The sequence below is a fragment of the Mercenaria mercenaria genome, chromosome 16 (genome assembly GCF_021730395.1).
Source record: "Mercenaria mercenaria strain notata chromosome 16, MADL_Memer_1, whole genome shotgun sequence".
NCBI classification, from domain to species: Eukaryota; Metazoa; Mollusca; class Bivalvia; order Venerida; family Veneridae; genus Mercenaria; species Mercenaria mercenaria.
Genome location: NC_069376.1, coordinates 30,655,382 through 30,667,481, shown reverse-complemented (window position 1 = coordinate 30,667,481; position 12,100 = coordinate 30,655,382). Strand labels below are relative to the sequence as shown.

At 34.0% G+C, this 12,100-nt stretch overlaps 2 protein-coding genes across 2 annotated transcripts in view; one reads left to right on the top strand and one right to left on the bottom strand.

Moving 5' to 3' along the window:
* The first annotated feature begins 2,557 nt into the window (after positions 1–2,557).
* Positions 2,558–4,326, top strand: LOC123541124 (uncharacterized). The gene is made up of 2 exons (XM_053526557.1): positions 2,558–2,909; positions 3,428–4,326. Exon 2 carries the CDS (start codon positions 3,576–3,578, stop codon positions 4,308–4,310), a length of 735 nt encoding a protein of 244 aa, XP_053382532.1. The 5' UTR covers positions 2,558–2,909; positions 3,428–3,575; the 3' UTR covers positions 4,311–4,326.
* Positions 4,327–8,656: 4,330 nt separating this feature from the next.
* Positions 8,657–12,100, bottom strand: part of LOC128549574 (cysteine-rich venom protein kaouthin-2-like) — a 79,700-nt gene continuing 76,256 nt past the window's right edge. The window contains exons 6-8 of the mRNA XM_053526556.1: positions 11,055–11,159; positions 10,494–10,613; positions 8,657–10,237 (exon numbers count right to left, since the gene is read on the bottom strand). Of these exons, the coding sequence (XP_053382531.1) occupies positions 9,951–10,237; positions 10,494–10,613; positions 11,055–11,159 (512 nt within the window). The 3' untranslated portion in view covers positions 8,657–9,950. The remainder of the gene's footprint in view (positions 10,238–10,493; positions 10,614–11,054; positions 11,160–12,100) is intronic.

Sequence of the window (12,100 nt, the reverse complement as noted above, 5' to 3'; positions counted from 1 at the left end):
TGAAGTGATTCAATTCCTTTACTTATGAAGAAAATTGCATCGAAATAGTCTGTTCCTTTTTAGGGGGTAATCTATATAAGTTTATTACAGTTTGATGATAAATTAAACCATTCTTGAATTATATCTCTTTTAGCTCAGCGGGGAATGAAACAAACACTCTGACATAACTGCTTTGTGTGTAACTCTCTTTCAGACTATTAAGGGGAAATTTGTTACACCGTTTTGGACCCCCGCATTGTACACAAATGTTAGGCTCGTTTGAAGTTTCGATGGGGAAATTGAATTCATTTTAAGATAACTACAGAGTTACCATAATATAATTTATTTTGTTATAATAATAGAATCCCGATGCATAACATCTTTGTAAAAATAGTATCAACAGATTGATCCTTTTTCTTCCTTTTTACATGATACATATCATGCTTTTTCTCCAGAATTGCATAAAGAGAAATCCATGTAAAGCACCTCATAACTCCTTAGTGTGTCATCAAATTGGAATCAAGTTACAAATGCATGTATTTGACAAAAATGTCCATCTAAGATACAAAGAATATGTTCCTCCTGCATTGATCCACATTACGAAAGTGCAAAATAAAGAAAACAGAAAATATTTGCACATTGCATTTGACCTGACCTGCAAAATTCAAGCTAATAAACTCGTAAAAAGAAAGCCAAAATCACGCAACATATTCTATTCCATACTTTCATTAACCTGCACTTCACATATTTTGCAGACAGTGAAAACACACCTTGTTCCAGCACATTGTTTTCCAAGATATGAATACGCTATAGAAAATATTGAAGACATATTTAAGAGGTACAACAAGTTTTTTTTCGCAAACACCAAATTGCTGTATACAAAAGGAGGAAATATCCATCCATATTTGCAAAGGAGTAGAAGAACCATGGATTCCTCTTAAGGACGTTCTGCTTAACAACGACAGAGCAGATGGCATTGATATGACATGCAAAACTAAAGATACTATCAAACGTCTGATGCAAATCGGCAGGAGAGAAATGTCAACATCGGTCATTATAACTGGAAAACATCAAACGAATCTGATCAAATGGGGAGCTAAAAATGCCTTAGGTGTCGTTATCGTTGCTGCAGAAAGATTAGAAAAGAGTGTGGTATCAAGACGATACAACCTTTGCTTTAGACGGAACATAGTAGTAACAAATGTTACATCTGCCGCCGAAGACCTCTGCAATATGCTTGAAAGACTCGCTTTTTCGAAAGTAAAAGGCGCTTGTGAAGGTATATATAACCACTTAGAACAGGAATGTTTTGCATTGCAAAATTCAATTCTGGCAACCTCACTCGAAGGTAAAGAGACGTTCGTGTCCCATATCGCACCGAGACAGACAATGCAGTCAATTCTGATCGAGCAGGAACAAAGAAACTATCTGTTCAGACAAAAACAGACAAAAACAAATCCAAATAACACACCAAATCGATAAGTACATGACGTTCTAAACACACTAAAATGACTGCCTCCATGATCAGTCATTTTTCTTAATTTTCATACTGCCCTCTCTTTTTCAGTAGTGGTCCGATTTTAAAAATTATTTCAACGTTATAAAAGGTTTGAAGATGGCTTTCATATAAAATTAACTTATTGGCAGGCATTCCTTGCCCTTTAAATATTTTGACAATTTCTTTTGATTCAGATATCTGTTCTAGTTTTACATTTGTGTTTGATAGATAACTATCTGGAACAAAAGACAAGTTTTGAAACAGCGTGTGCCTTTCGGATTCATCTAATTTCAATCCTACTTGGTTGTGCAAACAGAAATGGACCAAGGGAGGTAATAGTGAATTCATAAACAAGCATTTTTCTGAATTTTTGCAAAATATGTATTTATCAATGCAAAACTTTGACAACTTTAATATAATTTTGCTTATATTCATTTTATTCCTTTGGCTAAATACAAGGATAGGAAAATGATATTTTAAAAACCTTTCCTGTGGAAAACTAACGTGTATTTATGTGTCGGTAAACACAAATAAGTGTAAATGATCAGTTGGTTAATGTCAAACAAATTAATTGGTTGATTATACTCTGATTAACCACCTTTAGTAGTGAAGATTCATGCGCGCTTTTAATTAGTTGAGACTTCTAAGTGCGTTATTTATCATCTGATCTTCTCACGGGGTGCCCACATTATCCTTTATTTGTTTGTTAGGTTCTTGTGCGCCCGCTTAGCTCAGTAGGTAGAGCGTTGGTCTACGGATCGCGGGTCGTGAGTTCGATCCTCGGGTAGGGTGTATCTTCTCTGTGACTATTTGATAACGACATTGTGTCTGAAATCATTAGTCCTTCACCTCTGATTCATGTGAAGAAATTGGCAGTTACTTGCGGAGAACAGGTTTGTACTCGTACAGAATCCAGGAATACTGGTTAGGTTAACTGCCCGCCGTTACATGACTGAAATACTGTTGAAATACGGCGTTAAACCCAAAACAAACAAACAAATGTTCTTGTGGTCTAATTGTTTAAATTAGTCTTCACATGTTGCAGTTTTAAAGATATGATTTAGTGTTTTTTTCTCTTAAATCCTCATCTTTGCTTTTAATTGTGCATTTGGAAAGCCATATTACTTTAAGTAAAGGAGACATTCCTCAGATGATTATCTTATGAAAGAAATGTGTACGGAGACATGTGTAATTATACGAATCTTTGAAATGTATTTACAATATTATCTTATTTTGAGGAACTTCCTGTAACTCACACCTTGAAGGCTTGTTTACACCGTACATGATAGACGAACGCTATCTGCAACATATTGATGTCAGTATCAAAGAGTCGCTGCTTGAGGAAATTCTTGCATTGTACAAATTGAGTAATGTTCCCCACAGAGAGTGGCCAGATATCCCAAGGCAAAAGGATCGTAAAGTTCCAAAACAGGTGAGAATAGCCTAACAGGATGAAAATGTCCATAAATTATTATCTAATAATGTATTTTGACAATTTACATAGACCAATGGACAAATTATGTACAATTTATATACTTTATAAATACAATGTTTACGGAAGGTCGGTGGTTCTACCCAGGTGTCTTCCTCCACCATTAAAAGCTGGAAAGTCGCCATATGACCTATCATGTGTCGGTGCGACGTTAAATAAAAAAAAATATAATGTATACAGAACTTAATCTTTTAAGCTTGTAATGGCTCGGAAAGTGTGTTCAAATGTAAAAAACCTAAATATTCTGTGTTTAACGGAACACTTTTCTCAGAGTCTATTATATGTAAAGTGGTGTAATTTTCTGATTGAAATTGAATATAGATTTTACAGTTTTCGAATCTTAGTCTTATATACATGTTTTACAATTGTAAGACTAAAATTTAACAACAGTTAAGATTTTTAATGCGCAATTAGTTCCATTGATTTTACTTATATGTTTAAATTCTCTAAAACAATAGGTCAGTGAAAGAATATTTCGAGCCTGTCCGATTGTAAAAGGCGTTGGATATAGATTCAACACACTATAAATTGTGGTCGAAGAAAAAACATCGAAGGAGAGTGTATGTAGTCTCGAGAAATTTCTCCGGCAAATGAAAATAGATAAATATGTTATTGAAAGAATTTTCGAGTGTAGGATCCGAAATTTATGTCGATAACCTTACCACATCGGGTAGTCTTGGAGGCTTTGCTACTATGAAAACCACATCTGAAACGAGGTCGTCATGTGTTCTCTTGTCAAAACATGTGGCTGCTGCAGGGAAAGGCAAAGAAGGACGAGATGGCAAATTAGTTGCTAAAGAAGGCGATCGCTTACTTGGCTATGTTATACAAGATACTGTAAAAGAGAGAGGCTATGATATTGCTGCTGAAAGACTGGATGTGGACATCACAACATGCGACACCGTGTTGAAAAATTCTAAGGGAAAGACAATGAAAGGATCTTCAAAAGGCAAAGAAACATTAAAAGGAAGTCTGCGCGGCCGTAAAGTCCATTTATGGGGTGCTAAATCAAAGCCAGGTAAAGGTGTAGTTACAATTCCTTATTATATAATGGAAGGAATGGATGAACATTATATACAAGTGGAGAACCTTCATGGAGAACATAAAAGATTTGCAGAACCAGGTGACAGCGTTGCTATCGCATGTGCAGACGACCCTTTCCAAGCGTCCGTCTATCCGGTGTCCATGAATATGGGAATACTTAACCACAAAGAGATTGAAGAGGATAACAAGAGAGACATCAAAACAAAACGAGGAAAATATCTAACAGCGCCACTTTCTGCAGGCCTCGAACAATTAGGAACCAGGACTGGATGCACATTTGATTTAACTACAGAGTGAAAACTATAAAGTTTTCCAAAGAGGTCATACATTCAATGATTGTGTTATATTTATAAAATGACTTTACTGTTTTAAATGTGTTTATATTTAATATTTGATCACTTTAACATAAAAATACTTTCAGTCTAGGTGTACGCATGTTATATAAACAGAACAAAGAAAGTTCGTCCCTGTTTTAACAAACAAAATTTATTATTTTACTGGCATACACGTAACGGAGACGATTAGGGCAGTGTTTGCTATTCAACAATAGACATGGTTATACAAACTTCATGCGTGATATAAATTTTTAATTTTTTGAAACAAAAGTTGCAAACATATTAACGTTAGACAAGCAAAATGATCTTATATGTCTATTTGTTTTTATTTCGTAATTATTGCTGTTATGAATTTTTCTATATATAACCATTTTAGATGTTCCATGAAGAATTTCCGTCTGTATACATAATTATTATATGTTGACGCTACTTAGAATACGAGAAAAACAATGTAGTAAATAAAGATAGTGTTAGAACTGAATTTATTGAACAAGAAGAATATAATATGATTCGAGTCTCTGGCGAGTTCAATACATTATGTATTGAAACAATACGAAAATATATCACAGAAAACAGCACTATATCTTGACTCCGATGCTATAAACAATTCTAACACGGCTATAATTATTTTTCTTAAAAAAGGAGTAAAAATTAGGTTTTATTAATGCAATAATTCACTGCTTGCACGTAACAATTATTAATCATAGCGTCAAACGTAAAGGCGGAATAGAAACCTATAAAAACATGCCAATATTTGGTGAATGCCACAATAATGTATATACTACTACGTTTAAAACAAAATGATATATCTCAGACTGTGATCTGTACCAAGATAAATTCATTGCTGCCATTATGATATAATTCCTTCGCGTTTGAACTCCAAACAATGGTTTTATTCAGCGACAAATCACTGCTTCTGGCAAATCATTTGAACTTAATCCTGAGCTCGAACTCTAATGATTACAAAATATATGTTCGTTTTTGCTCTTTTTTTTAATTTAATGACATATTCCTGCTAAACTACGGAGTCGGTGTAACTATGTTATATAAAAATACATGAGATTATTTAAGGTGTTTCACAGTTTAGAATATATGAAAATATTTATATCTTTACTGTTTTTAAGAAATTGTAAGTTTTGCCATATGCCTTCTAACGCTTAATAGTAACGACACTTCCTTTCGACTGAGACAGAATTTTGGTCATACTGTTGGCCTTTCAAAATATTTCAAAAAAAAAACAGGACCCTGTTAGCAATAAGCCTTATATGTATGATTTTTTTTTTAATCAAACCCACAACTGCAAGATCAGCTGAAAAATGAGACCCTGAATTGCAGTGGTGGTATATGATCTAAGTGTCCATGACAAATTCTATATCATTTCATTATGAAAATGCTATCTACATGTCAAACATAGATCTGTCATGTGATTTCAGTAAAATAGAAAGTACAAAAAATAAGGAAAATAGCTTTACAGAGACAAAAACTAAGGACTATGAATCCGCTATTATGCGGCATCTATTTTTTCGCGCCATTTTCCTATTTAGTGTCTGGTTTGTGTGCCTCGTTACAAGATGACAAGAGGACACTTTAAGCCCTTTCTGAATTAATATGATTTTGCAACTTCTTGTGCTGACTAATTAAGCCAATCACTTTTCAGTATAGATTTAAAACATGGATAAATAAATATCATACCCTGTAGGAATAGTGTGGCCTCAACTCAGTATAATACACCAAATACTGTGCATATAACGACATTTATTCAAGAGAATATATAGGTATTAAACAAACTGTCAAGGCCGTTTAAATTTACTGTCACTTTGCTACTAGACACCTGTATTTCTCATGCTTTTCAAGCAAATAATGTATAATTTCCATCATGGAAACAAAAAGGAATGCAGTTATTCTGTGGAGTGTCTTTAAATGAAATTGTTTAATATGTAGTTAGTGTCAAAATGTTCCTTACATTTTTATATATAAGTAATACCTGTAGTTACACTGCGTTTTTCGACGAAAAGCTGAATTTAAATTAGCAGAATATTTCATGTAACTGTTATATTTTAATTTTCGTTTTCAACAATATGTATACCAATTATTTGCTATCATGCTATTTATCATTAATTAGTATTCTAACTCAAAACGAAGAACAAAAAACTATAATTACAAGCGACGTGTTTTGCTTATATGCAGGTTATTTGTTTGTCATAGAAAGTCTGATATATATCTCATCTTAGGTTATCCTAAATGTGAACCTATAGATTATCCTTAATATGATTTTGTAACACACAAATATTTTCTTGTCTATCTGTAGGGGGAAAACAAAGATGTCCCGAAGGAGAAGACATTATATTTTCTATAGAAAAAAAGCAGAGTGCACAGAACACTCTTATGATATTTAAACTAACGAGCTTATTTCGGAAATCAGCCTCTAGAATCCAATTTATGGTGGAATGGTATCCGTTATTGTCTCCAGAAACAAACATCCCTTACTCTATTGTTGTTTCCTGACTTGGAGATATATTTGTCTTAGTATTACAATACTCCAACCGTATTTCTTCTTATATCACTTTTCGTGCAGTAGTCGAAACTATATGTATACTCTTATAATTATTATTATTATTATTAAACTAGATTTATATAGCGCCCTTTTCATGATAATAAACAAAGGCGCTTTACATATAGCAAACGCAGCCACACAGGGCGCGAAATTCATCCTCTACTAGTACAGACAAAGAGCGATCTGACCAGAGGGACAGATTGAGATAAATCCCCAAGAACAGAGAGAAAGAAATCCTTTTTAGATACAGGCTGTCTGGCTAACTTAGCCTAGCTATTTGCGAATAGACAGCCTGGTTCTTTAACATGCCCGGTGTATAGCACCGGTACACGCGAAGCAGTCTTTTCTGGGAAGAACCAGTACAGGCCTATTAGTTAAGTGGGAGACACTCAAGAGCATCTCAGAAATTTCCAGTGCCTGGACCGGGATTCGAGCCCCGGACGTTTGGATTGACAGTCAAGAGTGTTACCACTAGATCAACGACCCATTATAACATGACATCTACATAAATGATAGTTTATGCTATTGACCGATCTATAGTTCAACGCATGTTTGACAGGCTGAAGTCAAGCATGTAGAAATAAAACTTCGGATTTTTTTTCTAATTTCATAAAATGAAAAACGTATGAAATAGCTTGCCGTCAATAGTCAAAACTATAAGCCCTTATTAATATAGACCTCGGATACTAGCTCTAACTATGCAATAAGAGTATAATAAAGAACCATTAAACAATACATCATTGGCAGTACTATGTGGCCAGAGAGTAAGAGAGATCCTTAAAATAACATATCAGCTTTAAAATGTTTCATTTCAATATTTATAGTTGTTTGTCTCTTTGGAATATGCTAGTTACACTTACGCAGTGATAATTATTGGTGGAGGGTAGGGAAGGTGCGTGAAGGTTTGGGTCTTAGACCTCATACAGCTATCAAGAACAAAAATTCAGCATTGGAAGGAATCGTATTTTGACGTAGAGACATAAGGACAGACACTAATATGAACTATTAATCAACTTTATGTTGTAGTGAGAACGCGAGAACGCACTGTTTTCTACAATAATACTACTTTCAATGGCGGCTTAAACTAAAATATGTTATCAGGCGCTGCCTAAATCGGGATATTACCTGCTTTCAACTCATTCCAATATAAACGAAAAATGCATTTTATGAGTTATGTGTTTTAAGTTGTTTTCTTTAAGGAAATGTGTAAACAGTATGAAAGTATTTGTATTACGACGCACTTTTCCCCAATTTCCGTCGTGACGACGTGATCCTCCTCCCCGTTATGTGCCCTGTCACTAATCCACTGGAGCTGAACAAACCCTCAGATCTCGTGACTTATTTTCTGACATACTTTAGTAAACTATTGCACCGAAGGACGTGTTTCAATTCTCAAACGCTGGATGGGGTAAATCACCTTTGTTTACTTTGAAATATTTTAATTTTCTTACGCAAACGCGTTTCAGGAAATGTCAAGAGGTTACATCCCGTATATTTTTATTCCAGTACTTCTGCAAAGGTTAATGTGTCATAGATTAGCTGTCATAATCAGTCCACATCTTCGAAATTCCCAATTAATAAATTGTTAGTCTATAAGTAGTGCAACTGAACGGCCATGCTTACAACTTCACTTTTTTCTTTTCGTTCAGATGATGCTGTTAAACTTCCGAACAAACAGATGCAAATTTAAGATTTAAACCTAGAATTCTTTCTGTTTGATATTGCATTAAAGCAACCAACCGGTCATAACTTTGGTTCGACAAATTACGTAGACGCGCTTGTTGCACGTGTCGGAAGGACAGATTTTCATCTGATAGCATAGTTTAAGTTGGTATCTTGCAAGTTACCGCAGAGGGACGAATATCGGGTAGGTTAATTCAATATTAATGTATTAGGCAAAAGTTCCACTACCGGCAATATGTAAATACTATGTTGCCGAAAAATATATATGTAGACTTCCTTTTAATTTAATCACTTAGATACCTGAACATGACAAGCGTAAATAATATGATTTTTATTAAAGTGTCATGTGTCATGGATCTACATCGAAACCTACAGTTTGAATAAGTACATCATCCTAGACTTTCTGGGCTCGTTCTCGACCTGTACACTAGAGACGGCTTTTGTCCATATTGAATTAAAAAATAAAAACGTTACGGTAATTATTTAAAGATTTCGACTACTGTTTATCCATGAAGTATTGTGAATGGTTAATCGCTCTATGGCCATAAACGTTAATTGTTTGCTACGACAGACTCCAAATTCATACATGAAATAATGTTTTCTGAATTACCCTTTAAAATCATTTGCCATTATAGAAGTAAAAAATAACAAGTTAGATTAAAGAAGTTTATATTGAGTATCAAGAAGTTCAACTTAAGCAATCCCTCACTGCTTTCGGATACATCAAAACTCATTAAACGTTGTTTGAAAGAGATCATCACAAAACAAAACATTCAACACAGCAAGGCACGAACAAGTGGTCAGTAAGTGGAAAAGGAAATGTGGACTTTAATTGGTTCATGGTATAAAATGTACCAAACTTGAAGAAATAGAAATCATCTCCACTACGTGCTAAGCTCAAACATGAATGAAATGTACAATTCATGTCCTGAGGAGTTAAAAGATATAAACCAAACAGACCATAAAGTACAATTAATCTTTTTTTTTTTAAATTTGATGTTGATAACTTACTGACCTATGAAAAGTTACTATTATCCTTAATCGTGTTGAGTCGTGTATGGACATTTGTCAAAGTCTACATGTTGTACGTATAACAATAAGTAGATTTTCTTATATATGAATTTTTTCATGTTGAAGTTATTCAACGAGTTAGACAAGATAAAACACGAGTCAAGTTATATAAATTATATGTGGAAGGACGAAGAATTGTTTATCATATGCAAGCTTTTCATGCTGAAACATCTTAACTTTTCTTTCATTAAATAATATCAATTTAGCCGATATCTACGAGGACAATCCTGTAATAGATAAAACCTTCATGGCTTTAAAATATTTCAAAGTTTTGCTACTGTAACAGTTAATCAGTCAAGCAGCGACACGAAAGCTGTTGAAGACAACAACGAAAACAATAAACTCTGACGTAAGAAGAACACGTGATGATGCATTCTTATTTAAATAGTTCTTGCTGGTACTGGTGCCTGCCAATGTACTTTTTGATGTCACCACAGACGTTGCTGCAACTACAAATCCAGCAGACGTTGTGGAAGTCGTTGTGGTAGTCGTTGGTGTTGACGCTGTCGAAGTTGTGCATACTGGTAAGCCGCGTTCCCATGGTAACAAAACGCTACTCTCTGTATAGTTTACATCAGCATCTAAAACAAGTTTGCAGGTGAGCGAGGAGGATTATATTTACACTCCTTATAAACATATTTCCAAATTAAATATGAAAGTATCAGTAATAAGTTCGTGATGTAAATGCATTTTAGCATTTTATTAATCGTTTCATTTTTTTCTTCTTTGTAATTCACATATAAAAATTCATAATGTTTGAATTTGAAAAATGATCATGGTTCTGAGAATTAAATTAGCTACTATCTAATTGAAATTGTTTACATTTGTGTTACGTACATGGACAAATATTACACATCCAAGGACAATGAAAATTTGTGAGGGAGTTGTTTCCACACGTTGAGTTTGCATATGGATGTCTGCCGCAAAGTGGGTCATCACCTCCAGAAGTACAATTCACTGACAACAATAAATAAAACACAGGTCAAATATAAGATAAAGCAAATTATTAATCGACACAGTTGAATGTTTCCAACTTTTTTGTATACTAAACTTAAAACCGAATGCACACTGCACTTCAGAATAATATGATTTTTTTCGTCATCATGTAATGAAACACTTTTTGGATGTCTTTAAGTTACCAGTCAATAGTCAAAACTATTTTCCCTTGATCCTTCGGACCACGGTCAATGATTTTGACTACTGACCGTTAAGCCAATCAATAAGAACAACAATGTTTGTTGTATATGTCCTACGATCATAATTTGTGTTCTAGCTTTACGGACTGAACATTTTTCGACAAAGTCATTAATGTCTTTGAAAAACAATAGATTGATTTTTGTAAAATGAAGTCAAATATTTGATATCCAGAAGTAGTGCCAATGAAACCCAAACACTTACGTTCGCAGTACTGCGGATCATATGTTCTCACTTCTTTGATGCACTCACATGTACATGTCATTAGATTTAACTTGCCTCCATTCAAACAGAGTTTTCCATAGCAGTCTGCAAATTTACGACACCCCATGATTGTTATAAATCTGAATACTTTAAATTAAAGTACAACTTCAATATGTGTTCATTTGTACAAATTAGGCAGTGTGATGATTTTATTAATTCAGCTGCTGCTTACAATTCTTTAAAATATAAGAAGGATACCTGAAATATTTCCATGGATTAACGCTAAATGGAAATTATAGAACCATATCTAAGACAGCAAATCATTACACTTAATCTTACGTTAATTTAAAGACGTACAATTGCCTTAAGAATTATGTCCCACCTTTATAATAAAGATATATTTCGAGGTCAATATTTTAATGCGTCCACCACTAGATAACAATTAAGCGAAGAGAAAACATAATACATAGTACATAATTTGTTTTCTCTTTTGGTAGATAATAGAACATGTGAAAAGAAAGACATTTCTTAGTGAAATTTAACAAATTTAAGACAACTTTATGCTTGACTTTATTCGCATGGAACGAAACAGTATGCGGACCATGTAGATATAATAGTTGGAACTTTTTGTTTGTTATGTCCTAAGAAAATAATAAGCACCTGCAAAGACTACTTATACCGATATCAAACATGATAGCCTTTGTAAGGTGCGATTTACCTTTTATGTAATGCATTGCCAGAAACTTACTTTTATCTAGACAACCGGCTAGCTAAAAAGCTAAATGCGATTTACAGGCGGGCGAGACATACAATTCAAGACAAACGACTCTCTTTGTTTCTGTTTATAGTAACATACGTACGAATAATTCATTATGTCATAAAACATAGCTTTTTCCATGTACAATTGAAACTTGATATTTCGTACTCGCTTATCTCAAATTCCGGCTATCTCGAAGATATTTTCATGTCCCAACCCGAAAAATGCGTGCACAAAATGTCCTTTTCAGTCGACTTTCGGTTATCTCGCTTGATACCATTGAATTTGA